The sequence below is a fragment of the Ctenopharyngodon idella genome, chromosome 4, assembly GCF_019924925.1.
Source record: "Ctenopharyngodon idella isolate HZGC_01 chromosome 4, HZGC01, whole genome shotgun sequence".
In the NCBI taxonomy this organism is placed as follows: Eukaryota; Metazoa; Chordata; class Actinopteri; order Cypriniformes; family Xenocyprididae; genus Ctenopharyngodon; species Ctenopharyngodon idella.
The window spans coordinates 20,630,869-20,656,216 of NC_067223.1; the positions used below are offsets into that span (position 1 = coordinate 20,630,869).

Below are 25,348 nucleotides of genomic sequence, written 5' to 3' on the forward strand. Positions count from 1 at the left end.
AACACCACATCACAAAAGCATTAAACAGCGCAAAAATCTGTCAGCACATGACTCTGTCAGAGCATCTTTAAACGATAGGCCTACGTGTTAATTATATATCTTAATCTTACGAGTTATTTTTTAAAGCCCTTAATATAAAGTATGTCTCATGTTTAAGCCAAATTGTATTATTCATTTCCCCCGCAGCAGCACTCTTGAGATAAACACATAAGATACTGGATACAATCCAGTTTAATGATTGGCAGACAAATAATTCTTAGGAGCTGGAAGTCAGAAGAGGCCCCTTCCTTTCAGGAATGGATAGCAGAACTAGGTAGAGTGGCTGCATTTGAAAATATGTCTTATAAATAGATGGACAAACTAAATTTATTTTATAAGAAATGGTCCAGATATTTATCTTATTTGGAAAGGGGGCAGTAATTATTATATGAGAGAAACATGTTCATGTTGTTTTTTTTATTATTATTATTATTTTCCTTTTCTCACCAATAATTGCTGGAAGTTATACTTATTGTATTGAATTGTATAGCCAAGTTGTGACCTCAAGCTGTAGTTCTTGTGTGGGTGGGTGCTGATATTAGGGTGAAAATGTTGATTTTGTACAGATGCATTATGTTGTATTCTGAAAAGCGCCTGAAAATAAATAAAAAATGTTAATCACAAAATAGCCAAAATTGTCCAACACTGAAAAACATACAATTAGACCAAAGCAAGGGTCTATCACAAAAAATACTTTAATTTTACATCTGCAAAGTGAAAAAAAAAGTGCAAAAAAAGTGAAAAGTGTCCTAAAAACCGACCAAAGAGTAGGCGTTTTAGCTCATGCTTTCTTCAGTGCTCATGAAACAAACATTAACAACACTCTTCTTCTATAGACACAATTACTAATTACCAGCTGAACTTAATCAATAGGTGGTAGGTGATTACAAAAAAACAACAAATAACCCCTACTGGATTGAATGAAGAGATGGATCTTGCTTGTTTCATGTATTTTTTCCTTGTCATTTTATTTTTATTTTTTTCCTTGTCATTTATTTTAATGAATAAAATAAATGACAAGGAAAAAAATAAAAATAAAATGACATTCATTAATTCCCCCCATTTCCCCTTTCCACTCTTTGGTCTGTTTTAAGACACATACGGAATGCAATTTGTCCTGTTTCAGGCCTGGTTCTATGGGGTTGCTAGAGAGTGACAAACACCTTCAAACTAAAGCAAGATCAACTCTTAAGTCAAGTCACATTTATTTATATAGCACTTTTTACAATGCAGATTGAGTCAAAGCAGCTTTACAGTGATAGCAGGAAATAATTTTGGAAAAAATGGTGTCATTGTCCAGCTTAAGTAAATTCAGTATTGATTCACTCCATTGTAAAAATCATTAGATATTAATTTAGTTCATTTATATACATAGTTCAGTCATGAAACTCTAGAGGGCGCAGCTGATGGGACCTTAACGCAAGTTGATGATAATTATAGCTGATTGCTCATGTCACATCTGCAGCCAATGAGCTTGTTGCTCACACATTTAAATGGCTGGTTACATTTCACTATAGCAGTTTGCAGTGCGCTTCAGAGTTCCTCTAAAAACCCTCCACCTTCCCCAGCTCCACCTGTATAGATCTGCTATGGGTTATTATTAGGGATGCACTGATACCAGTATCGGTATCGCCCGATACCAAGCTCATGTACTTGTACTTGTAAAAATACCCCCGATACCAAAGACTGATACCTCATGTGACGTAAGTTACATAATTTTCCGTGCACAGAGACACCGGCGGCAGCAGCAGAATCAATGTCAGCCTCAGAGGTGTGGAAATACTTAAAAACTAATGATGACAACCCACACATTGCGGACTGCATGCTTTCAATCACAATTCGTTATCGGTTAGTGAAGGCGGGATAGGCGGAATCGGGCTGAATGACACAGACCAGAAGCGCTCTCTCTCGCTCGCACGCTCTCTCTCTCTCTTTCTTGCGCGCGATCCCAGTTCTCTCAGACAGCGCGCGATCAGTTCTCCTCGCGCCTGAATGGTCAAATGCACACATAGTTGTCAAAATGTCCATCGTGGAGTATCTCACGTAAATACAGTCGGTTATGGCTTAAGTGGACGTAAACATTTGGGTGAAAACAGGATATGTGTCAGTATCCATGGATTCGGTCTTAAAGGGACCGTAGCCTAATTAAATATTTGTCATTAATGTTAATAAAACAACAAAAGATGTTAAATAAATGTATACATGTTAAATAAATCTACTGTATCTGAAAAACAAGTTTATTTCATTTGTATCTCTAGTATTTGTTGTATTGTTTGTAATTTGTTTGTAAATTTCTTTTTATATAACAGTTAGATTATTAGAGTAATAATAAAGAAGCTGTCCTACATGCATTAGTCTCACTGTGCTTGGAAAACTACAACATCACCAAAAAGAAAAAAAAAGAGAAATTAATAAATGTATAGGCATCGGTATCGATATCGGCGAGTACCAGAAAAAAAGTATCGGCACTCGTACTCGGAGATCTTCGAGCAGCAGCCCGACGCTGAGGAAAACCGTTCTAGGTAGGGTTGTCGAGTTACTGATGCTATGAGGTGTTAGTGCACCTGTCACTCATTTTTTTTATTGCAGAATTTATAATTACATACAAGATCAGATCAAAGATACCATGATTTTATCTTTAACATTAAACAATCATAATGAATGGGGGACTCAGTAGTATTTCAAATACACTGTTGGGAAGTTAGTCGGGCCGATACCAACAACAAACATGTAACCAATCAGCATTAGGGGGCGTATAACGGTCGAGGAGAGAGAACGAGCAAGAGGGAGTTTTGAAAATAAGAAAAAAAAGCTGCAGAACGAGAATTGGGACACAATACAAAAGAGCTCAAACGAATATCACTGGAATGAAGGTTTATGACTGGGCAAGCGCTTTAAACACTTATTTACTCTTGTGTACTGTACGTTCATTTTTCGTGCTTCCTTGTTGTTCGTTCATCAACTGCGCTTTATTTTTCGTGAAGCATTTTGTTGCGCATCAGCTGTGATAAACAGACATCTGCTTGCATTGCGTGTGTAACAGTGGCCAGATTTGCAGTTGCAGTTACCGACTCAGAGCAGGGTGGTTAGGATTGGAGGGTGAGTTTTGGAGGCGGAGCAATGAAGATAGGGGTGGGTTTGTTGGGTTGATTTCAAATATCAACAATGTCCAACAGCGTTGTTCAAATTCTACTTACAGCACCTTTAAGGTTGAACCACTGTAGTCATGTGGACTATTTTAACGATGTCTTAACTACTTTTCTGAACCTTGAATGTGGTAATTACATTGCTTTCTCTTGGGGATCAGAAACCTCTCGGATTTCATCATAAATATCTTAATTTGTGTTTTGAAGATGAGTGAAGGTCTTACAGGTGTGGAATGACATGAGGGTGAGTAATTAATGACAGAAATTTAATTTTTGGGTGAACTAACCCTTTAAATCTCTCATTAAGAAACCACAATTTGATCCAGATGAATTAGCAAATTCAGACCCATTTCAAATCTTCCATTTATGTCTAAAATACTAGAAAAAGTCGTGTCCGCTCAATTGTGCTCCTTGCAAAAAAAATAAAAAATAAAAAATCTATATCTATGAAAAATTCCAGTCCGGTTTTAAAGGAACACTCCTAAGCTAATTTTCCAACTCCCCTAGAGTTAAACAGTTGGGTTTTACCGTTTTCGAATCCATTCAGCCGATCTCCGGGTCTGGCGGTACCACTTTTAGCATAGCTTAGCATAGTTCATTGAATCTGATTAGACCGTTAGCATCTCGCTCAAAAATGACCAAAGAGTTTCGATATTTTTCCTATTTAAAACTTGACACTTCTGTAGTTACATCGTGTACTAAGACCGACGGAAAATGAAAAGTTGTGAGTTTCTAGGCCGATATGGCTAGGAACTATACTCTCATTCCGGCGTAATAATCAAGGAACTTTGCTGTCGTACCATGGCTGCAGCAGGCGCAATGATATTACACAGCGTCTCTCACAAATGTCTCCATGGTTGCAAGGGACGCTCCCTGTGCAAGCATGGAGTCACAGGCGCTAAGTGTTCTGTGCAGGTCCTTTGTACCGGTGGACAACTGGCACTCTGCTTGAGACCAGCAGAGACCATGTCATGACCCCAAAAGAGTCTAGGTATAATCTAGGTATATAGGTTTTAATGACAAAAATGAGACTCGACTTGTTAGAAATTTGTCATTTCTAAATCCCCTGGTATGTGGGTAAAAGACAAATATAAAAATTATGTTAATTCAAAAATGAATGTCAATTGTGGCAAAGTCTTAAGCTGGGCCAGAGTCAAGATATAGATAAAGTTTGATGTTGCAAGTTTATGAAAATGCAGTGTACCAGTCCTGAATAACTCAAAGCCCTTTCTCTCATTCAAAGTCTCTAGTCAAAGCTTCCTGAAGCAGTGTTTTGAATTCGGCCATCACTATATAAGTCTCTATTTTGTTTTTTTGGCGCACCAGAAATATTCTCGTCGCTTTATAATATAAATATAGAACCACTGTACTCACATGAACTGATTTAAATATGTTTTTAGTACCTTTATGGATCTTGAAAGAGGAAATGTCATTGCTCCCTATGTAGGCCTCACGGAGCCATCGGATTTAAACAAAAATATCTCAATTTGCGTTCCGAAGATGAATGAAGGTCTTACGGGTGTGGAACGGCATGAGGGTGAGTAATTAATGACATTATTTTCATTTTTGAGTGAACTAACCCTTTAAGGGTTGAAGGTCAAATAAGCTATAAGGCTGTCTCTGCAATCTAGGGTTTAAGATTTGAGTAGAATAATATTTTGGTTTCTGCAAAACAGTAGAGATAATAATGGGACTGAGACAATAATGCTAATATATTTTTGGATCTGCAGACTAACAATTTGATAGAGGAATACAGTGACAAAGTAATAACAAAAAGTAAAGCAGTTGAAATTAATGTGATAAAAAAAAGATGTTTCAAAAACAGCTTTAAAGAAATTGATAATGTCTTATAGTACAAATTTGTATAATTTATAAGTGATATGGAAGATTATCAAAAAAATCTGTCCGTTTGTGTTTATGTTCATGACAATTTTGGTGCAGTGGCAAACCTAATGAGATTATAAGTATCACTGCCAAATAAGAGGGTTAAGACTTTGGTCATTTAGCCTAAGCAGTTATAACTGACAAGACATTTGAGTTTAAAACTGACTTTAAAGGAAGTCTTAATTATTTGATTTCGAACGCTGTACTGTTGACATGGTCTGAGTACTGTGAAATGTTGTGAAAATTGAATTTCAGATTAAAAATAATTAGGTATTGAGTATGATTAACAGTGATGTCATGATAAAGATATGTGCAAGACAAACAAGTCGTTGCTATATAATTGAATTTATATGTTTTGATGCTTATGTCATTTTGCTGAAATGTTTTAAGATTGTCAAGTTTATGTTCTTTTTTTGTTTTGTGGGCTATAATGGATCTGTTGTGAAAAGAAATCTTAACAAAAGGGTTATTACATAAATGTAACAATTCTATTAAGTTTTATTGAAAAGGATAATTTAAATTATGTAAATTTGTTTTCTTTTATTTCTATTTTTAAAAGTGGTTTAAAAAGAGAGATTTAAAAGATGTTCTGCAATCACAGTGTTGTTCATGATGGTGAGTGGGGGGAGACTTCTCCTGAAGTCCACAATCATCTCCACTGTCTTGAGCGTGTTGAGCTCCAGGTTGTTAAGACTGCACCAGACAGCCAGCTGTTCAACCTCCAGTCTGTAAGCAAATTCGTCACCGTCCTGGATGAGGCCGATCAGTGTGGTGTCATCTGCAAACTTCATGAGCTTGACAGAGGGGTCTTTAGAGATGCAGTCATTGGAGTAGAGGGAGAAGAGCAGTGGGGAGAGAACACAGCCCTGAGGGGCGCCGGTGCTGATGGTGCGGGTGCTGGATGAGAATTTTCCCAGCCTCACTAGCTGCTGCCTGTCTGTCAGGAAGCTGGTGATCCACTGACAGACAGAGGTGGGCACAGAGAGCTGAGTTAATTTGGGCTGGAGGAGTGATGGGATGATGGTGTTAAAAGCAGAGCTGAAGTCCACAAACAGGATCCTCACATAAGTCCCTGGTCTGTCCAGGTGCTGCTGGACAGAATGCAGTCCCATATTGACTGCATCATTCACAGACCTGCAGGGGGTCCAGTAAGGGTCCAGTGATGTCCTTCAGATAAGCCAAAACCAGAAACATGAGAACTACAACTGACTTCAGCCACAGCCTTAAATTAAATCAACTGAAAAGACATTAACCCCCGGTTTCACAGACAAGGCTTAAGCTAGTCCTAGACTAGAATGCATGTTTGAGCAGTTTTAACTGAAAGTAATTTGCACTGACATATCTTAAAATGTCAGAGCCATTGTTTTGTCTCAAGATGCACACCAGTAACGTGTTTTTCTAGGGTACATTTATAAAAGCTACTTAAATACCCTAATTGAACTAAGGCCTAATCCTGGTTTAGGCTAAGCCCTGTCTGTGAAACCGGGCCAAAATCTCTCCAGATCTGATTAAACAATTCCACAAACAGCATTACCAGCTTCACTTATTACTAACCAGATTCACTTTATTTTCACACATCTACAGAAGTCCTTATTGAGAATTTAGATGAGTTTAGATGTTGTTTTATTGGTCAAGAGAGAGACAGAAAAAAAGAAAAGAACAAAAGAAAAGAAAAAAAAAATGATGCCACCATCATGGAGATCAGTGTTTGCTTTAGTTGGGCTCTTGACCCTTGGCTTTTTTCTCTTCAACAATGCATGATGTTATAAAGCAGTGAGGTCAGTGCTTTTATATTATGATAAAGTTATTGTGGGCTGAAAAGCATACAACTATGTTATTGAACTTTAATACATAAAGTAAAACATCCTTTCCATTCAACTTTTGGCTCTCAACAATAGAATAATATCAAATGAATCAAAAAAATAGTTTAGCTTTTAACACATTTTATATGACACTGTTTCTTTTCATGGCCATATGTTCAAATAAGGTAAAAAATCAGTTGTCATAAATATATATATATATATATATATATATATATACTATTTCGGTCAAACATAATTTCAATCCTCCTTGTGTTCTCTGGTATATTTTCCTGAAGATTGAATCTTTCCCAACAGTCCTTGATTACCAATCAAGTAGGCATGAAAGTCTTTGCAAGACGTGTTTAAAGTTGTATTGTGTACACAAAAGCCCCTGCTATATTTTTGTCCACCTATCTTTTGCGCATTTTGGGATATCGCATAAAAAACACTAGGTGGAAACACCAAGATGTGCATAAATTTGAAAAAAAATCAACAAAAAAACGTAACTGTGCTTAACTAAGTTGGATAAATTTTTACGAAACGAAACGACACGAAAATGTGTACAAACTACACAGTAAAATCCCCAGAGTTAAATCAACTCTGCTCAGAGTACATATGGTCCCTCTCTAAATAGTGTTAAAGTAACACTGAAGCAGAGTTAAAATTAATGAGATAATTAAGCAATTAATATGGCTGTGACTGAAGTCAGTTGTAGTTCTTGTGTTTCTCTTTTCTTCAGTGATTCTGCTTGTTAACAGCAGGTGTTCATCACTAATACGCAATCATTACTTAATTAATTGCTTAATTATCTCATTACCTTAACTCTGCTTCAGTGTTATTTTAATACTATTTAGAGAGGGACCATATGTACTCTGAGCAGAGTTGATTTAACTCTGGAGATTTTGCTGTGTACGATGGAAACACTTTTACTGAATAAATTCCATGATGCGCATCAAAAAAGACATGCGACTTTGCAATGGGACGGCATAACTGGAGATAACAACTGCAAGATAATATGACAACATTTATTGTGTTTCATCTGCATGCTCTATAATAATTATACGAAAAATAATTATTACTATCCCTTCTACTGCAGCAACTTCCATTTTTCTTAGTGATATTTAGTGCCAGTTTATCAAAAAAGTGACGATTTTGTTCTCTTCGACTCACTGGAAGGAAACTGCTTTATTCACAAATGTTTTATGCGATATTCTAAATTTGTGTGCTCAAAATGATGTCATTCACTAGAGTTGACGTCATTCATGAACAAGACTTTATTAACTAAACATTAGACTATCATACATACTGCATTACCACCACAGGTGTACATTATTTTCTAATAATTCAATGGCCCGTCGTCAATTATTTTTTACATATAACAAATATTTTAGTCTGATGTGTCTCACTCGCTACAACACATGTGAATGGCTTATTCTCAGTGTGAACTCTCATGTGACTTTGAAGGTTTCCTTTCAATCTGCAAGTCTCTCCGCACTGAGAGCACGTGAAAGGCTTCTCTTCACTGTGAATTTTCATGTGGATCTCAAGGTTTGCTTTGTTTTTGCAAGTTTTTCCACAGTGATGACACACGTAAGTCTTCTTTCCAGTGTGAATTCTCATGTGCCTGTTGAAGCTTCCTTGTTGAGTGAAACTCTTTCCACACTGAAGGCATGTGTACGGCTTCTCTCCGGTGTGAATTCTCATGTGGCTTTTAAGGTTTCCCTTTTTAATGAATCTTTTCCCACATTGTTGGCAGGTGAAAGGTCTCTCTCCAGTGTGAATTCTCATGTGGATAATAAAGTTTCCTCGTTGCTCAAATCTCTTTCCACACTGAGGGCATGTGAAAAGTTTATCTCCAGTGTGAACTCTCATGTGGACTTTAAGGTTACTTTTTGAAGAGTAACTATTTCCACACTCCTGGCAAATAAACGGCTTCTGTCTAATGTGAACACTCATGTGGACTTTAAGGTTACTTTTTCTTGTGAAACTCTTTCCACACTCCTGGCAGGTGAAAGGACTAGTTGCTGTTTTTTGTGTCCTTTCAGTCGGTGAGCAACTAAATGATTTGTCTCCATTTATGAAATCATGATGTTTCTTGTACTGACTTTTCTCTTCCATTTCATCTAGTACTTCACTCTCCTCTTTCAGCAGCATCAGGTCTAATGTGAAAAGACAAATACAAGTTAACCCCTGTTTAATGGCACAAAGAGATAAAAAGATTTGGGCATTTAAAGCATCAAATCCAAGATCATGTATGCTAGATCCTATATGCACTGATATACTTAAAGAGCTGTTTTAATCTCAGAACCTCTTCTCAACGTTATTAAAGGGTTAGTTCACCCAAAAATGAAAATTCTGCCATTTATTACTCACCCTCATGTCGTTCTACACCCATAAGACCTTCGTTCATCTTCAGAACACAAATTTAGATATTTTTGTTGAAATTCGATGGCTCAGTGAGGCCTGCATAGACAGCAATGCCATTGAAAATCTCAAGATCCATAAAGGTACTAAAAACATATTTAAAACATGTGAGTTCAGTGGTTCTACCTTAATATTATAAAGCGACGAGAATATCTTTTGTGTGCCAAAATAACTACTTTTTAACAATATCTAGTGATGGCCGATTTCAAAACACTGCTTCATGAAGCTTCGGAGCTTTACAAACTGAATCAGTGGTTCGGAGCGCCAAAGTCACGTGATTTCAATTTCTTAATTTGTGTTCTGAAGATGAACAAAGGTCTTAGGGGTGTGGAACAACATGAGGGTGAGTAATAAATGAAATTATTTTCATTTTGGGGTGAATTAACCCTTTAATTCTATTCAATTTTCTTAAAGACATATCCCAACTACTTCAAGCTGGCAGTTATCAAACCATTAGTCCAAATTCAAACACCACCAGAAACTGTTCTTATTAAAGTAACAAATTACCTGCATTTGATTTGCTATTATGGCTACATCTTTCTTTACGTAATATTAGATCCTTTGACAAAAAAAGACCATGACATTTTCTTGGATAGCATGAGAATTATTGTGCATTTATGGACAAGAATAAGCACTTTTTATCACCCATCTGTTTGACCGCTACCACTTGAGTAAATGACGAGACATGTTTTTTCTGAGATGTTATCATTGGATTTCACACCGTTATGCTGATGATGCTCAGTTTTATATTCTTAAAAATCCTGAAAAACCAAAACTCTCCAAGTAGCAGAAAGTTTTAAAGATATCAAATATGGGATGGCTAGTAATTTTAACTCTGACAAGACAAAATTAAATTTTGACAAGACAAAAAAAAAACCTCAATACAGCTAGATGGATGGAGGCACTGTTACATTGTTTTCTACAATCAGGAACCTGGCTGTTGTGTTGACAGCAATCAGTTCTTCGATAACGATAATCGGTTCTTTCCATTGTTTATAGAACAGCCTGCTTCCATCTTAGAAATGTTGCTGGGTAAACAAATAGCTGGTTTCTAGATCGCTTACTAGACACACTGACCGCTTCTGGCACAACTGCGGTCAGACTGCACAGAGAATAAACTGCACTGCAAAAAATGCTATTCTTACTTAGAGTTTTTGTCTTGTTTCCAGTTCAAATATCTAAAAATTCTTAAATCAAGAAGCAATTTCTAGACAAGTAAAAATTATTGTCTTGTTTTCAGAAAAATTAAGTCAAAAATAAGAGTTTGTCCCTTAAAACATTCAAAATAATCTGGCAATGGGGTAAGCAAAATAAGATTATTTTGCTTGTTTTAAGGAAAAATGTTGACTTTTCTGTTCCTGAAAACAAGACAATAATTTTTACTTGTCTAGAAAATGCTTCTTTCTAGTCCAAATATCTAAAAATTCTTAAATCAAGAAGACAAAAGCTCTAATTTTTGTAGTGTTATTAGCCACAGCATTTGCCAAATTCACTCTGAAACAAAAGACAGATCACCTACATATGGTTCTCAACCAGAATGTGTTTTTTTGCCAGCGCGGGTACCATTGAGGTTGAGCCGTGAAATGCATTTCTGCTCTTGACCGCTAAGTGGCGCTATAACCATAGATTTTCACAAGATATGGGATGGACATATCACAGCGCATTTTCGTGAGTAGCAGTCAACCATGCCATATGGAGATAAAAAATAAAAAATAAAAATCACATACCCAAATTTAGTAATCAAAATCCCATGTGAGCATTAGTATCTGTTGCAGGTAATTGCACCAGAAAGTTACAATGGCCTGAAGAAGCTCATCTTTAATCTGCTAAATTATTGTTTTGTGAGTCACTGAGATGATTCATTGTGATAACCATACTGGATTAAAAGCATCAAATTTCAAAATAGATCTGTGCATTAAACAAATCAGTGTTGGCTAAATATATTTAGTATAGATATAAAAAGACACTTTGTTCCAAGTTTAATTAGAACATTTAAAGGTGCAGAAAGCAATTTATAAATGTGTAGCCAGTCAGCAGTACGGGGTGTATGATGGTCACTGAAAAAAAGGGTTATGATCAATCAAGTGCTTTAGGACCCACGTTAACGTTAGAAAAGCTTTCCAGCGCTGGTGGAACTTAAGTGGTAAGGCTTGAAAACAGACGCTAGACTAGAGAATGCCGCGTTTAGCATCCTTGAGACCAGCTCGGAGCGAGGCGATTAGATGTGGGCTGTAAAGTGTTCGGGAATTTTGGAGGTGGAGCAATGAAGAGAGTTCATTTGTTTGGGTTGATTTAAAATATCAACAGTTTTCAACAGCAATTCTGGGAGATCGCATTATTTCCGGCTCTATTTCTTACCAGCCTCGTCGCTTCATAATATCGAGGTTGAACCACTGTAGTCACATGAACTGTTTTAAATATGTTTTTAGTAGCTTTCTGGGCATTTGAAAGAGTTAATTATCTTGCTGTCAATGGAGGCCTCACTGAGCCATCAGATTTCATCAAAAATATCTTAATTTGTGTTCCGAAGATTAACGAAGGTCTTACGGGTGTGGAACGACATGAGGGTGAGTAATTAATGACAGAATTTTCATTTTTGGGTGAACTAACCCTTTAAAATATCATATAATTGAATTCTCTAATTTAATTAAAGTTGCAATGCATTTTTACCTGGTTAAAAATGTTGCACATGTGATGTCTGTGAGCGTTCTGTCAGAAACATGGCGAAACAATATGTCTTATCTGCCCTCACACATAAGCGCCAAGGATCATGTTAAGCAATATCCCGATATATTGCACGAGAGTGGGGGTAAATTGTTTTTCACCCATGTAATAATATTTTAGATTACAAAAGAAAGTCTACTATCGACTCATCTAAGCGGGAGCAAACTTCTCAGACAAACAGACCTGTGAATCAGAGGAAACACAAGCAGCTAACCATGTCGGAGATGGCTTCAAGGATGACAGCCGCTGGACTCGATCGAAATGAAGTAAGCAAGTGATTTTTGTTTTATATGGCTAGATGGTATGATGATTTAAGATTGGACATACAATTACTTTAACATGTCCATCTTGGTAAAGCGAAGATAAAGTTTGGTTTTGGTCAGTGAAGTACAGATTGACTGTCATTTTTTGCAAATATATGAATTGGATTTCCACACAGAATGTACAGTATAAATTACTACACCTGCTGCTAATGTTTATATAGTTCAGGTTGGAAAATTGACCATAGGTTGTTTTAAAAGTGAAAATGTTTCAGAATTTGGTAAGATACTAAAACAAACAAGCTTTATGCATTTTGTTTGTTATTTGTGTCATGTATGACTATTGTGCATTTAACATAATACCTAATATGGTAAATGTGATATCCTAATTATAAAAAACACAAGTGTTTCACAATTTTCTGGCTGTTACCACCCCAAAATCAGCCATTGTGATTGCAAAAGTCACAAAAAAAAAATCTTATTATTATTACATTATTATTATTATTATTAAAATTGAATTGCAATGTGATCTATTCACAAACTGTCAAGAGCGCATGAGAGGATAATGTGTGTCCGTAATTTTCCCACCCACATAATGAAATATTCTCCAGTTTTTATGGCTTTATTTAACATCACAACAAACATAATAAATGGAGTACTCTAAATCAGCTCCACAAATGATTAGTCAATGTTTTATTTCACTACCGGCACATAACCTTATTTATTAATAAACACTCCACCGCTGCTCACAGAATAGAAAAAATATTCTCATTTTCTGTGATTATAAATCAAAGTAAATAATTAAATGAATAAAGAAACAAAAATAATGATCAATTTAAGGACACTCGCCCTGGAGAATATCGCACAAAACTAATAGTATGTTTAAATACTGTTACTGTTTATTTGATGTGTAAATATAGGGTTATGTTGTTGACGAGAAGAAAACAATTACAATAAAAAAAGTTTATTGCTCAAATTTTATGGTTTGCTTCATGATAAATGTTTTTGTTAGATACTGTTACATAACTGAGTGCTAGAAATGATTGGTTTTCATTGTTTAGAATTCGAAAGTAGATACTGGGTTTAATGTTACAGAAAATAACTGTTGTTTTGGCTACTTCTGTACTATTTTTCCTAATTTAATGCATTTGAAAGGCAGTATTAATATTTGTCTGGTCGTGTGATCTCAACATGTCTGACCCGCTCCATGTCAAATAAAACCAGCTTTACCTTAGGACAATCTTCAAAAATATCACTCATTTCTGTAGAGGTGGACATTTTAATAAGGGTCAAATGACTGAGTTCAGCTTTGAGAATGAAACTGACCTGTTTGTTCCTCAGTTTCTTCTTGTTTCACACTGATTGTTTCTTCAATCTTCATTTCTTCAATCTCCTCTTTAATAAACGCCATCTTTATAATAGTGTCACATGGATCTCAGTTGCTTCAACAGGAGTTTTTCTGTGTGTTTGTCCTGTTTATGATTAGAATAATTAACAGAAAGAAAAATAAATCCAAATTAAACCTCTGGATGCGTCTCAATCAGCTCTAGTTCAGTAGTTCTGCGCACTAGTAAGGGAGACAGAGTGAGAGTTAATGGCTTTGTGACCTGATTAGACAAAAACACTCAAAACTAGAACTACAAATTAATAAAAGACCACAAATTAGTAATGATTTACAAGAAGTTATATTATTTACATAATTTACATTACAGTAAGTTAATAGATTACACTTTAGTTGTGAAAGTTGTCATTACACAAGTTTGTGTTTTCGTTGCATTTACACAGTTTTGACCAGCAGGTGGCGTCAGCGCGCGGTGATTCGAGCGAATCGAATCAGTGAATCATTTTGAGAAGCAGTTCATTCAATTGAGTTTCAAAAAGTTATTTTCTCACATCACTACGTGCCGGTGACCGAAATCGTGTTTAACATAAAAGTTGCGTCTTATTTAACTACCTTTATCGTAAAACAGTTTGTTAGTCGTGTGTGGATGTGCTTTAATCACAAAAATAACGTTCATCAATGTTATATGAAACGTTGCAATGTTACACTCAATAATGACTCGGTTGGCATAGTTTGTAAAAGCTATAAAATTGTCTGAACAGGTTTTATTGATTTAAACGCTGAAAACAAACCTTCACTCGAACCACAACAGATGCAGGAGCGCGCAGCCTTAAGGCGTCACGTCTTCAGATCAAAATAAAAGTCCTGTATCGCGCGATAGAAATGAAGAACATTAGTGGAGAAATATATTTAATAAATATACACGGTGTCCATTGATGTGCTGAAAATGACTATCAATGAAAGAGTAATATGTGAGATTTTGACTGTGTCGTTTAGCATTGCATTATATACATTATCCTTACGAAAATAACCAAGATGTTTTGAAGAACACAGATAAACCATATACTGTCACAATGGTGTGTTGATTCTCTTCATGTTTAATCAGTCAAAACATCTCTATCTGCATTTTATTCAGCTAGATTGTTGGATGTCTTAATCCATATTAGGGATTTTTTCTAGAATGTCAAAAGTTTAATACTTTTATGGGTCTCAATTATGGACTTTCTGCATGAGGACACATATGTAATAATTAAAATATTGATTTACAAACTGCTGCTCTGTTTGTTTAGATGCTATATGGTTGTGGTATTTAGCCAACCATGATACCACTTCATTGAATACATAAGCTGATTTTAATACTAATGAATACATACTATTCTTTGACACAATAGTATTTATATTGTATTAAGTTTATAGAGTGTTGCAGCATTACATCACTTTGTAGGCCAAAACATGGAAACGAGTTAGCATTTTAGGTTCCATGTAGCCCCAAAATCAATGAGTTTTGGTTAAATGGCTGAAATAAGGTCTGTGGTATAACCCAAGCTCAAGACACTTTCATGTTATATTCTATAACATAAAATACATCAGTATTACCCTACTCATGATTTTTTTTTAAGCTGTTAGCTGTCTTGAAAATGACGATTGCTAACAAGTTGCTAAAAGCAGTAGGAGAGATTAAACGTCATCAAACAAAACAGGTAAACTCAGTCAGCTTTTACAGCCTCATTATGCTCTTAATTGTGCCCTTATAAACTATTCTCAAATGTTTTTAGATAAAAACTGCAAGAGTTGTCAGAAGCTTAGTGATGGTGACGTTGAACTCGTGGGACCGTGGCGTAGTTAATTTATAGCCTATCTTTAGCTTTTTACTACTAACTTATGTTTATCTGTGAAAATGATCTTGATGAACAAAATGTGAAATAATCCAAAAGCCTGTGGAAAAATCCTATTGGGTTTTTGTTGAAGGAAACTGTGATGTGAACTGCCGATTGGCCTACAAAGTGACGTCCGAGATCCACCACTCTATTAGATCTCTTACATGCTAAAACCACTGTAAGATATAGTTTATCGTCTCTGTTAGCTTTACTTTCTCACATTGAAAATGTGGCAGTGGATGTGATGTACAAGTATTGCTGACTTAATAACTAAACTGAATAAAATTACATGCATGAAAATCATGACAAACTGTATTTTGTTTGCCGCTGCCCCACTATTGTTTAAAACCAATGAAAATTAAGTATAATCCAATGAAATCCAATCGATTCCTCGATTTACACAATCAAGCCCTGTCAGATAAACAACTTCACAATTTTAGTCCAACAATGCCTTTCTAACAACGTAAATACATCAAGAAATTAGAAAATACTTAATAACACTTTACAATAAGGTTCATTAGTTAAACATTAGTTAATGTATTAACTAACATGAACTAACCATGAGCAATAAATTTGTTACTGTATTTACTAATCTTCGTGAACATTAGTTAATGAAAATACAGTTTATTGTTTGTTCATGTTAGTTCACAGTGCATTAACTAATGTTAACAAGATTTTAATAATGTATCAGTAAATGTTGAAATTAACATTAACAAAGACTAATAAATGCTGCATAAGTGCAGTTCATTATTAGTTCATGTTAACTAATGAACCTTATTGTAAAGTGTTACCAAATATTGTATACATACATATATATTAAATTTTAAATTTGACTGGATGTAACTGTAAGAGAGTATTTTGGAACTAAAATAAATCGAGGAAAGAGCAGGGATAATTGTTTATTTATTTATTTATTTATTCAGAGAAAAAAAAAAAAAGCGTTGACATTTTCCCTTAAACATTATTAAAATATTTGGATTCATTATTCATTACTCACATCAATCACATTTTACATAATCAAAGCCCAATAAATACAATTACAGGAGGAAATAATAGACATCAATGTCTTTATGAATATACTTTTTATTATTAATCTTTTTTGTCCTTTCGGGACCTTGTGACTATCATCTTCCTAAGAGCAGCTGAACTGGGTTTTAGCTCTCCATGTGATTTTATTTTTTAAGTGCTTGTCTCATGTTCATGTTTTGTTATTTACTTTAGAAGAATTTTGTCATTAATTGTTTATTTTTCTGCTGTTTCCTGGTAAGCACAGCTCTGTCTGTTTGATGAGTGCTGTGAGTGAGCCGCTGTTTCAGACTTCCTGCTCCTATTCAGATGAGTGTTTCTAACTATTTGCTAACTTCAAACGTAAATATGCATTTACTTTCATGCTAAAAGTACTTTGAAAGAAAAAAAGATGTACATGAGATGAGAAAAAAATACATTTTTAACATTAACAGTGTAAAGAAAGAACATCTGTTGCTTTGATATTACTACATGTGTTTTAGAAATGTCTGTTTGTATTTGTATCACTAACAAAGGATATTGAAAATGGGACCGCTATATCAAGCTTTTAAATGTTTCCGTTTCTTGCTGTAAAACAGTTGTGATAAATCAATACCGTATAATTTGTGTATCTATACACTGTCACCTAAAATAAACCCACTTTTCAGAGAAATCTTATGAAAGTTAACAACTTAAGATAGAACCTCCACCAAACAAACAAATAAAAAAAAATATAACAGACAAATAATTGAGTTAAAAAAAAAATTAAAAATGTGAAAAATAACATGAAAAGACAAATGTGTTACTCTTTAATGTGTTTGTTTCTTCTGTTAATTGAGTCATTTCTCTCTTGGCCTTTTTATTGCTCTCCAGCTGTTCAATCTCTCTGGAGACGTCTAGAAAAGCATAATACAGGATGTTGTTAATTTTACATTTCAGAGCGCTCGTGATGATTGAGACGAGGCCGTCATTGAATATGACATTCTCTCTTACCCATCAATGATTTTGCTGCTTTGGGACAGTGAGAGTTTCATTGATTTCTTTAGTCCTGATTCAAGTTCATTCTTTATGTAGAGCTTCACAGAAAACAAGAGAAGTTTCAGTTTAGTCACTGTACAAATTAATACATGTTTGTCTTAATGATTGTGAGATCAATACCTTTAAGTTATTGAACTTTTTAAGCACTTCATTTTTTGCCTTGTTGAACATGTCTTGTTTTTTCTCATCGACTGTGGTTATTATCAGTTCTTGCCTTTTCTTCATGGATCCGGGTCCTGTTATTGCTACAGCTTCTAAAATAAGCAACACTAAGTGTTCATTCATTGTCTTTCTCATTGAGACACATCAGAACAAAGAAATGTGTTTACAATATGTGAAAATAGTGAAAATGATGGCAAGTAAAAGCGACTGAATCATCTGAAACAAATACTGTTGATGAAATTCAGCTGGCTTTATCTTTCTGTGAACAAAATGCATTAAAGTGTAACTGCTTTTGCTATCAAGTGCATTTTGTGTCAACTAATTGATTGACTTCACAGAATTAGTCAGATTTCACTTGGCATCCCATTCAGTAAGTGACAGGTCTGTCCTAAAAAATTTTGAACTCACATCCTTATCAGCAGGACTTTAAATCCTTGACACAAGTTACTGTACTGAGCACATGCTCTTTTTTTCTTTCTTTCTTTTTTTTGGCAGTTTTTCTAAGGCACGTTTATAAAAAAGCTACTTAAATATCCTAATTGAACTAAAGTCTAATCCTGGCTTAAGCTAAACCTTGTCTGTGAAACCAGGCCTTAACGTTATCTTACTTTCATAGCAAGACGCCATTTCATTCTCAATAGTTTTTTGGATTGATGAGTAGATGTCCTTCTTCATTTCAACAACTTCTCTGTTGAGCAATGCCTTCAGTTTAGTTTCCTTTCAAAAAGTGGAAAAAAGCCACAAATAAGTCAGAAATATCATGAAACATCCAGAGGCTGGATGGCTGGAGGCTACTTTAGTCCTAAATGAATGGTTTGTTCTGTACATTTCAACACCAACTGGTTTATAAAACCAGCCTGTTTAATTGTAAAATGGAAACAGAGTTTACATATTTTTCAATGAAAGTAAAGACAGGCACAGAGGACAAGGCCCAGATTACAGATAACTGAACTCACCTCTGTTTTGATGAATTTCTGAATGTGATTTAATGTGGAAGATCTGAAATCAGCAGAATCACTCTGGATGACACTGAACTTGTCAATCTCTTCCTGCACTGACTTCCCTGTTTGTCCACTCACTCTGAAGCCAAGAGAAAACAAAATATAGTTTCATTTAAAAAAAAAAAAAAAAAAAAAAAGAAAAAAGAAAATGTGATAGCTGCATAGGCTCCAGAAGAATGACCAGAAAACCCTTGTGAGGTGGTTAGCTTTTTTTCACAGTAACAATGCGTTAGAAAAAAGAAAGACATAAACCAAACAACAAAGGGATGCATAATGAGGGGGAAATGCATGTCAATTTATTCAAAATCTATTCAATCACACAAGGTACCTTTTATATTTTATGATAATTTCTGAAGGGAAAATAAACATTAATAAAGTGTAAACAGTTTATTACTGGGCTACAATTAAGACATCTTGCTTTGTGAAGGTTCATTTTCCCACTCATACAGATTTAAAGGATTGTGTAACTGTAAGTAACCATATAAAACTAAATATTAACTCATTTCTTTTTCTATATACAAAACCTATGCAGCTCTCATGTGACAAATGAACAAAAGACTTGAACCAGAAGACACAGTGGGGATTTGGGAGTTAAAACTAATCATTTCTGTTTTCTGTAGAGTGAATGTTGCTGTCACGAATGACCCATCGCTAGAGGGAAAGCCAGTACAAGCCCAATCATATTTTTGTTCTTGCCTGGACATCATAGGAAACAAACATAAGGATGTTTACTTCACAAAACATTTGGCCTCAAATTAATCTGGCATTGCCACTAAACCCAATCTGTATTTTCCTGGGCAACGGAGTGATTTGCTGGTTTACTGCTCTAAATGCAGTCTGCAGTTGGTCCATGTTTAAAATCATTAATCATGCTCCAGTTTAATGCTAATTGTAAACATAACAACCACAGCCTTGTCTTAATTATATGCACTTATCTATAACTGATCATGCTAAAGCCTTAAACATCATAAGTGACTGATCAAGCATTGTAGATTATTTTAATTTCATTTTATTCTAAACTGAACAAAGGGGCACTAGTGAAATGAAGAATCAGCTCTTACGGAAAAATCTGTTTGAAATCTTCTTCAAGACATTCATGCAGGTTTTCGGCCAATGCCTTGTTCAGGTCTAGGAGTTTTTTCCTACTTTTCGGGAAATAGCGCCCACCATTCCTGCACAAAGTTCTGAGGGTTTGATGAAATCCTCTTCCATTATTCTGAGTGACAGTACAAAAAATACCAGTGTTAAAAAGGCAGTAAAACAGTGACTGATTATTTACAACACTTGAATCACACTCACGGGTACTATCATTGCTTTTGTGGAAGCAACACATAATTTGACTGCTTTTTCCACTCCTTTTGAGAGACACTGTTCCAGAACACTATAAATGTTGTCAAACCGACTGTCCAATTCATTTAGTGCCTTCATCAGGCTCTCCTTAAATTGGTCTTTCATTTTAACCTAAAACATCCATAAAACAGCAGTGAATTACAGAATAATGTATATTGGCAGCATTTTGTAGACATGCATGTGAAATATCAGCAATTCTGACTCATACCGTTTCCTTGTCTGTGTCCGGCTGGACACTTTGGATCAAGTACAAAACTCCCTTTGCTTTATTGACATTATCTCTGGTCAGTTCTCTGGTAATGTCCTCGTTAAGATTCCTCAGATCATCCTGCAGGTTTGGGATTTCTACAGGTATAAACCATTTCCAAAACACAAGGGCAAGATTTGGATTAATGTGATCAGAGCTTTGTCTGGTTCAAAAAGTATTTAACTTTAGATTAAAAAATGTATTTTTCTCATGAATAATGTGGTAAAATGGTAATAGGGATACTTTACCTGTTTCATTAGGTTCCAAATTAGATTTAGTGTCAAAGAATGCTTTGGAACTCACAGTAAAAACTTGAAAATCATTGTCTGTGTTGAATATTTTCTAAAAAAAAAGAAAAGAAAAAAAAAGAAGAAGAAATTAAATCAAATAGTTGTATTAAAGAAACCCACATGTGAGTAAAATCATTCAAAATACTAATAAAAATAAAGAGAATTAGGAAATACAAAAACCTTAATATGGGATTGTTCAAACTTTCCTTTGACCCTCTTCTTGGCATGTTCATTTCTATGAAGTATGCATACTGTTTTATCCTGATCCTGAAGAATGATTAAATACACCAATATATGAGAATAAGTTGTTTATAGTATTGTGAAATCTGATTTAGTGGTTGATAATGCAAAATACTGTATATCAGAAATTTCTCTGAGTAAATTAATTAAATTGCAGTTACAATAATATGAAAGATCTCACTGACCAGTAAATTTTCTCAGGGAACAATGTTTGATATAACATTTCTAAATTTCCCAAACCTTGTCTCCTGTGAGTTGATCTCTAGTAAGCCTTGCAGATCTAAAAAGAAATGTTCAAAGGAAATAAGTCACAAATTGTTATTGTCTTTTTTGGGGTTTTATGGTTCATGTTTTTGTTTTTATGTTCACGTTTCACGTTCATGTCTTTTATTTTGTAGTTTATTCATGTTGCTTGTTCCCTTGCTCCTTATGTTCTCCCTTACCCTGTGTTCCATTCAGAAGGGCTCATCCCTATGCCCTAATCCCTTCAAAGGGTTTACCCTCCAGAGTGAGAGCTTCTAAGGGATGAAGGGTGTAGGGGTCAAAAAAACTCTTTTTTTGGAACGCACTTCTGCATCATCTTAATGAGACAATCAAGGAAGCGCCTTTGTCGCACAATTTGTACACTGGTCGACCCACCAAAAAACACGCTCTGAACGATGAGTAGATTGTTTAACGTTGGTTTATTTATTTATTTTTGGTTTATCGCACCATATTGTATATTGTGTCTATTTATGGACTGATAAAGGGAGCTGTAAAGTATTTTTTGTTGAAGTACAGTGTCGTTTTGACCATAATAATGTGCCAAATCTAACTCGTATAAATATTACAGTGGTAATAGAAAAATACTATACATACATTTATAGGTAAAGTTGAACTCCGAGCCTTCTGTACCCATTCTGTGATGCCAAACAACTTCCCTGTGCAAAGGATCACGGGGGCCCAAAGTGTCCATCAGTTGTACCCTTTGAAATCCTTCGTTCCGAAGGGCCCTTTGAAGTGGTGAGTTTTGAGCACTTAGGTTTGGAACGACCCTTCAAAATGGCGGCCATTATTGTTTTCACTCTGAAAATATCCCATTTGGAACGCACCGTATGTGTCATGTTCTGATTGGTTTATTTAGTCATGTGGTTTCTCAGTTCTGTTTTTGTCATTGGTTCCCTTGTTCCTTGTGTCTCTTGCCCATTGGCTGGTGTCATCATGTATTCCCTAAGTTCTTGTAATTAAGCCCTCATGTTACCATTGTTCTCTTGTCTAGCTTTGTTACGTGTAACCTGCTGTTTGGTGAGTTGTGTTATGGTCATTGTCAAGTCAAGTCAAGCCTATTCTGGATTATGTTTGGCCACTTCATGTTATTTCTGAAACTCTGATCTTTGCACCATAAAAGTGTAAAACAGATGCTGTATTAAGAGGTGCTGTATGTTACTAGTCAAGTCAAGTCACCTTTATTTATATAGCGCTTTTTACAATGTAGATTGTGTCAAAGCAGCTTTACATTGATAACTGGTACATTATTTGGCTGCACAGCAGCTCTTAAAGAATAGTGTCAATGCAGGCAGATCAAAGCACTGTTGAATATCAAATGTCAAGTGTACTAATATCAGGCTTATAAAAAGATTCCCCCCTTCACTTCATATGTGTAATTTTAACAAAATACCTTATATAGGCTGGTGGATTGATATCATCAGTCTTTGTACAGATGAAGTTAATGCGTTTACATTCTCCTCCTGGTCCCAGTTCTGTAGTACACTGCTTTAAAATCCCCCAGGAGTCTTCGTTAGTGATTGCTTGATTGATATCACTTACAATCCAAACAACAGAGCACTCTCTCAGTGTCTACAAGATTGAAATAGTGATTTAGATGACATGGTTGTATTAGCATAGATTGTGTTTCTATAATGATTTGAAAAGTGTAGTAATATATTTACAGATTTCCACTTGTCATCTCTAATCTTACTGCAGTCTCCAGTTCCAGGAATATCAACAAACGCAACGTGTTTCAGGAGTTCATGACAACCTGGAATCTTGATCGTCACACTCTTCACAAGCGGCCAGTACCAGTCACCAGGACTGGACTCACTGTGTTGTATGTAACTTGCAATCTCACTGGTGAATTCAGAGACCTGTGGAGAAATTGTTAAAGGATTAGTTCACTTTCAAATAAATTTTTCCTGATAATTTACTCACACCCATGTCATCCAAGATCTCCATGTCTTTCTTTCTTCAGTTGAAAAGAAATTAAGGTTTTTGATGAAAACATTCCAGGATTTTTCTCCTTATAGTGGACTTCAGTGGCCTCCAGACGGTTGAAGGTCAAAATGTCAGTTTCAGTGCAGCTTCAAAGGGCTTTAAACAATACCAGACGAGGAATAAGGGTCTTATCTAGCAAAACAATAGGTCATTTTCTAAAAAAATGTAAATGTATATGCTTTGTATAAACAAATGATTGCCTTCAAGTGGTTCCGCCAAAACCGTACTTTCATATTCTTCAAAAAGCTTACGCTGTATGTCCTACGTCCTGGAACTGATGCTGCGTTCGTTCCGTAAGTTGAATTGTGCAGCCCTTTGAAGCTGCACTGAAACTGTCATTTTGACTTTCAACCGTTTGGAGACCATTGAAGTCCACTATAAGGAGAATAATCCTGGAATGTTTTCATCAAAAACCTTCATTTCTTTTCAACTGAAGAAAGAAAGACATGAACATCTTGGATGACATGGAGTAAATTATCAGGAAAATTTTATTTGAAAGTGAACTAATCCTATAACTTCACTGCCAAACAAGAATTGAGAATACATTATTATACATTTAATATTGTAATGAAAGCTTTGGTGTTAAACATGTTTACTCTCATAAAAACTTACATCACTTTTTGAGATTTTCTTACTGAAGGACAAAAAAGTTTCAATCTCAGCAAATTTGTCAACTTTCTTGAGCTCTTCTAAAGTTTTCTTCTCTGCATCATCTCCAAACAGTGCAGTGATCTTTTCTACAGCATTGTCAAATAATTCATGAGTCTCGTCTTCATCTGACAAAACTGTGAAAAGATCTTTGAGCTCTTTCTCCCACTCCTGCAGAAAAAATAAAGCTTTATTTCCTTTAATTTATTAACATATTAATAATGAACTCTGACTAAAGGCATGGTAAGATAAATGAGGAAACCTCTTTAGAGAAGAGTTCGATCTCTGCTATGTATTTGGAATCCTCCAGATTGGCTTCCACCCGAGTAACAACAGCTGTACAGGCACCAAAGCAACCAGATGGCAGTAGATCTGCTTTCCCCAAGACTGCATTCAGTAGGGAGCTCTTCCCTTCTCCTGATTTTCCAAAAATCCCAATGGTTGCCTTCCTGTTGACTTTATCCATTTGATTTATCTTTGAAATGATGTCTCGAATCATGGAAGCTTCATCCGACGTTGAAAGTGTTTCTAAGGATACTGATTTTTAGAAGGCAGACTGAGATGGTGAACAGGAACATGGTTTGTGTAACATTAGCAACACATTATTATTATTATTATTATTATTAATAACATAGTCAAGCAAAAGGCTTATCATATAAATTATTTGTCTGACGTTATAGAGAGCGATACATAAAACGCATTACCATTCTGATACACTAACTTGTAGACGAGCCTGTGAGTGAATGGAGGCAGGACTAATTTGCATATTTTCTCTGTAGCTGCTTTGTCTCTAAATTAAATCAGAGTGGACAGATTCAGGTTTTACTTGCCTGTTGTCAGCGGTGACTCTATGCTCGAGTCGGATGATTCACTATCACGCTTTCTTTTTGTACCTATGAGAGAATTCATTCCACTCATTATATTTCCTCAGTCACTGGCTGTAAAGCAAATATACAAATGATGTTTTTGTTTTTTAGAAACTTTCATACCTTGGCTAGCCATTGTGAGATTGATAGTCCTGAAGGGGAAAAAAAACATACACTCAGATCAAACACATGGTCTAAATCTTTTAACCAAATTTCTGTACCTCACTGTTAACCCTAACAAGGGCAAGACCTTAATGAGACATCAGAATTTTTTTATTTATTGCTATTTTGCCTCTTATTAGGACAAAAATAATAACATTTCATGATTTTTATTAAAAAAAACATGACTTTTAATTACCCCCCAGGATACGTCACCCCTTTAGGGGTATAAATTCATTGAAAAATGAATGCTTGTTTGGTAATGCGTATTACAACATATTACCTACATTTTAAAAATATTTAATCTCTCATAACTTAAAGTAAACATTCTTTATAAAATTCTGTTAAACAATAAGTATAATGTCTTTATGAATATATCAGCCTACTGTATCATACTTAATACTCAAACTTCTAGGGCCAGTTTATTTTTATATGTTAATGTAAATGTCAAATAAGACACAACAGGCTTATATGAGCCATAAAAGCCTAATGTATGAAATATGATACTCAGCAAACACACACACACACACACACACACAGTTAGGTCCATATATATTTGGACACATGCACAATTTTCATATAATTCCTAAACCC

General features: G+C 35.2%; 2 protein-coding genes across 7 annotated transcripts in view; one reads left to right on the forward strand and one right to left on the reverse strand.

Moving 5' to 3' along the window:
• LOC127511450 (oocyte zinc finger protein XlCOF6-like) overlaps nt 1–25,348 on the forward strand; it is an 832,024-nt gene that overhangs the window by 599,626 nt on the left and 207,050 nt on the right. The window lies entirely within an intron of this gene.
• LOC127510594 (nuclear GTPase SLIP-GC-like) overlaps nt 16,391–25,348 on the reverse strand; it is a 105,329-nt gene continuing 96,371 nt past the window's right edge. For 3 of the 6 annotated variants that reach the window (XM_051890345.1, XM_051890346.1, XM_051890343.1), the window contains exons 2-18: nt 24,719–24,747; nt 24,560–24,622; nt 23,992–24,266; nt 23,694–23,900; nt 22,760–22,954; nt 22,489–22,667; nt 21,072–21,111; nt 20,772–20,858; nt 20,550–20,643; nt 20,263–20,399; nt 20,004–20,165; nt 19,766–19,920; nt 18,660–18,783; nt 18,312–18,420; nt 17,662–17,795; nt 17,497–17,579; nt 16,391–17,399 (exon numbers count right to left, since the gene is read on the reverse strand). In XM_051890345.1, the coding sequence (XP_051746305.1) occupies nt 17,381–17,399; nt 17,497–17,579; nt 17,662–17,795; nt 18,312–18,420; nt 18,660–18,783; nt 19,766–19,920; nt 20,004–20,165; nt 20,263–20,399; nt 20,550–20,643; nt 20,772–20,858; nt 21,072–21,111; nt 22,489–22,667; nt 22,760–22,954; nt 23,694–23,900; nt 23,992–24,266; nt 24,560–24,622; nt 24,719–24,731 (2,076 nt within the window). In that variant the 5' untranslated portion in view covers nt 24,732–24,747 and the 3' untranslated portion in view covers nt 16,391–17,380. The remainder of the gene's footprint in view (nt 17,400–17,496; nt 17,580–17,661; nt 17,796–18,311; nt 18,421–18,659; nt 18,784–19,765; nt 19,921–20,003; nt 20,166–20,262; nt 20,400–20,549; nt 20,644–20,771; nt 20,859–21,071; nt 21,112–22,488; nt 22,668–22,759; nt 22,955–23,693; nt 23,901–23,991; nt 24,267–24,559; nt 24,623–24,718; nt 24,748–25,348) is intronic. The other 3 variants (XM_051890340.1, XM_051890341.1, XM_051890342.1) reach the window with 3 other exon arrangements.